The following is a 3357-nucleotide window of genomic DNA, read 5'->3' as shown; positions in this document are numbered from 1 at the left end:
CCCCCCTCTTCCACACAAAACTAAATTAAAAAACAAAGCAAAGCAAAAGCTTTTTAAATAACTTGCCAGTTTGTGCCAGGAGGTAAGTGAGGCCACAGTCGATGTCCACCACACGGGTGTCCGGCGACAGTTCGCTCCGGCCAAAGATGGCCGCCGGGATGAGGTTTGGCTGTGACGTCACCTCCAGAGCGGGGCCTTTACCCAGAATGCCGTAGCCCCAGACGAACACTTCGCCTTGATCTGAAAAGAAATGCAAGAGACATTATTTGGGAAGCCGACAGTTTTCACCTCTTTATGTCAGGGCCAACTCGGACAGAATGAGATATGTGAGGCATGGCGGCGGTGAAATCAGGCGCTCGTCAAAATAATGAAATTAAAGAAATCTGCATTTTTTTGGTCGATGGGCAATTTTTGCAAGTTTTCTTTTTGGCTCAACACCTTTTATGTCCTTTTAAAAACACATATCTGAGTGGAATTCACTGACAAACATTGATTAGAGGCTAAAAAAATTGTACATTTTCAGTTTACAAAGACTCACAGACTATGGAATTTACCAAACTTTGGTGACCATTTTCTCGCTAATTTTACCTCCAAAACCAGGCAACCCTGACCACCTTTCATAGAAAATATTTCGACATCTATGCTACATAGATGGCTATTTTTTCACCAAAAGGAAGGCAAATGAGCAGGCTTTAAGATGATACCAATAATCCCGTCTGCCCAAAAATCGATGAGCGCCTGATTCCACCACATCATAACACATATAGTAGTAGTAGAAAGACAGTAATACTCGTAACATAAATGTTCCCAGTGGATTGTTTGTTTGATTGTTTTAATTGAGGAGATGCACATTAAAAAAAAAAGTTTTAGTAGAGGTTTTACGTCGCTCGCAACTGCATAAGGTCATATGAGCGCCAGAAGATAAGAGGTGTTACAAGAGAGTAACAAATATAAAAAAAGGAAGGGGAGATAAGGACGATAGATGTTTGATAGGAAAAAAGAAGCAAACCACACCAGAGCACCCGCCAACCACCCATGAGATGCACATTGACACAATAACGGTTAAGAGCTGGGCAAAAGTAAGATGGATATACATGAACAACAAAGGGAGAGAAAGAAGTAGGACCAACCAGTGGCACCCTCCAACTATCTGCGTGACGGTGGAGGAATCAAACTCCTGTCTTTTCGTGCGTCAGAAAAAAAAATTGTAATTATTACAGCACTGAGCCCAACAGTCACTTTTTCGTTATTCACATTAATCCAACAGTCATTTTTCGTTATTGACAGTTGACAATATTTAACTGAGAGACAGGAAAATCTGCAACGGAAAGTTAAGCTTAGTTCGTTTGTTTGTTTGAGTAAGGAGAAGCATATAGACACAATAATGATCATCTAGTGCTGGGAAAAGGTAAGACAGACAGACAGACAGACAGACAGAAACAACAGAGGGAAAGGAAAAAAAGTAGGACCTACCAGTGGCATCCTCCAACCATTCACTTGGCTTAGTTAGAGTAAAGAGAAATACAACGAACACAGCAACAGTCAGTTATGCAAGGGGAATATAAGAAGACAGACAAAGACAACAGAGGGTAAGGAAAAAAAGAAGGACCCACCAGTGGTGCCATCCAATCACTCACACAGACAAGACAGACAGATGCAATTGGGGGAAAGAAAAGAACTTTGTAGGACCTACAAGTGAAACCAACCTCCTCCCCCAACCAAAACCACCCCAACAGAAATACAAAAACAACAGAGGGAGAGAAAAGAAAGGGAGGGGGGAGGGGTGTTACACAAGACAGTACTAGAGATCAGCTTTGGCTGGACATGACTGATAGATAACTGTCTTATCCATAGGAGAGAGAGAGAGAGAGAGAGAGAGAGAGAGAGAGAAAGAAAGAGAGAGAGAGAGAGAGAGAGAGACAGACAGACAGACACACAGAGAGAGACAGAGAAAGAGCGGAAGAAAGAGATGGAAAGAGCGTAAGAGAGAAAGAGAGAAAGTGAGAGAGAGAGAGAGAGAGAGAAAGAGAGAGAGAGGGGGAGACAGACAGACATAGAGAGAAGAGACAGAGAGAGAAAGAAAGAAAGAGAAAAAGAAAAAAGAGAGAGAGGAAAAGAGAATAAAAGAGAAAAAGAAAAATGTATATTTACAAACGTTTCACGCATTCATTAACACAATGTATACTATGTAATAGTTCATATAGGGCGCAGACTACTTCGACCCCCGAGCCCCAGGACAGAGCAGACTAGACCTTCTATTCTATTACATAATTCCCCCCCTGCAGCCACCACCATGTTATAAAACCAGTCCCTTAGGCTGCCTTATCATTCCCTGGCAAAATGTCCGCGCCCACCAGGCTACTGTTGCTTCCTTTGCTATATCTAGCAGCACAGATCAATGGTGGACATCAGGTAGGCCAGTTGTGAACTGACATAATGTACTTTTTTCTGTGTGTTTTTCTGTTCCCACTTCCACTAGTAGTATCACCATTAATTGTTTGGCACTCATATGACCTTATGCAGTTTCGAGCGCCGTAAAACCTCTACTAAAACTAATCTAAACCATTAATTGAGTACTTATTACCAATGATATCATAATTACATTATATCATTCATCACCATCATCTTCATCATCACCGATGTAAGCACGATAATAACAATAAAATTTAAAAAAAAAGAAAAAATTGGAGAAGATCTGAGTATCATCCTCATAATAGTAATAGTAATAATAATAATGATGATGATAATAATAATAATAACAACAACAATACAGTAGTGTCCGCTTATGCCAAAACATGGATAATCCGAAACAGTTGTCAGTCAAAGGAAATAAGATCCCTGATTTTCATTCTTTTCATTTGAGCAGCCTCTCTAAATCGAAAACCTGGCAAAGCCGAAGAAATTCCGGCTGTCCTGCAGATTTCCGTTTAAGCGTACTCCAAGGCATCAGTAAAACAATCTATTAAAAAAATATCCCAAACTACCCCCCCCCCTCATTTCCAAGCTACATCAACAGATTGAAGCCGCCAATCTTGACCATGGAAGCTCAGCACAAAGTGATGACGTCAAAACATTGCCGGTGAGAAGTGAGGGGAGAAAGAGAGCACAAAGTGATGACGAAACTCTGGTGACTCTGGCCCAAGGTCAACTGCGAGGCTTCCAACAACACATGGAAGGTGGAGACAAACTCAGGATCTTCAATGGCATTCCCTACGCAACACCCCCTACTGGTTCGTGAATTAGAAAGTTAGAAGAAAGGATCATTTGGTATGCATGTCATCTGGGTGTTCGGGAGAAAGAAAGAGAGAGAGAGAAGGAGAGAGAGAGAAGGAGAGAGAGGGAGGGAGGGAGGGGAGA

At 41.7% G+C, this 3357-nt stretch overlaps 1 protein-coding gene across 1 annotated transcript in view; it reads right to left on the bottom strand.

Moving 5' to 3' along the window:
- LOC101852880 (RCC1-like G exchanging factor-like protein) overlaps positions 1-3357 on the bottom strand; it is a 23019-nt gene that overhangs the window by 2993 nt on the left and 16669 nt on the right. Inside the window, exon 12 of the mRNA XM_005108760.3 lies at positions 67-240. Within this exon, the coding sequence (XP_005108817.1) occupies positions 67-240 (174 nt within the window). The remainder of the gene's footprint in view (positions 1-66; positions 241-3357) is intronic.

The sequence above is a fragment of the Aplysia californica genome, unplaced genomic scaffold (genome assembly GCF_000002075.1).
Source record: "Aplysia californica isolate F4 #8 unplaced genomic scaffold, AplCal3.0 scaffold00718, whole genome shotgun sequence".
In the NCBI taxonomy this organism is placed as follows: domain Eukaryota; kingdom Metazoa; phylum Mollusca; class Gastropoda; order Aplysiida; family Aplysiidae; genus Aplysia; species Aplysia californica.
Note: the sequence above shows the minus strand (reverse complement) of the source record. Positions and strands in the feature narration are given on the sequence as shown.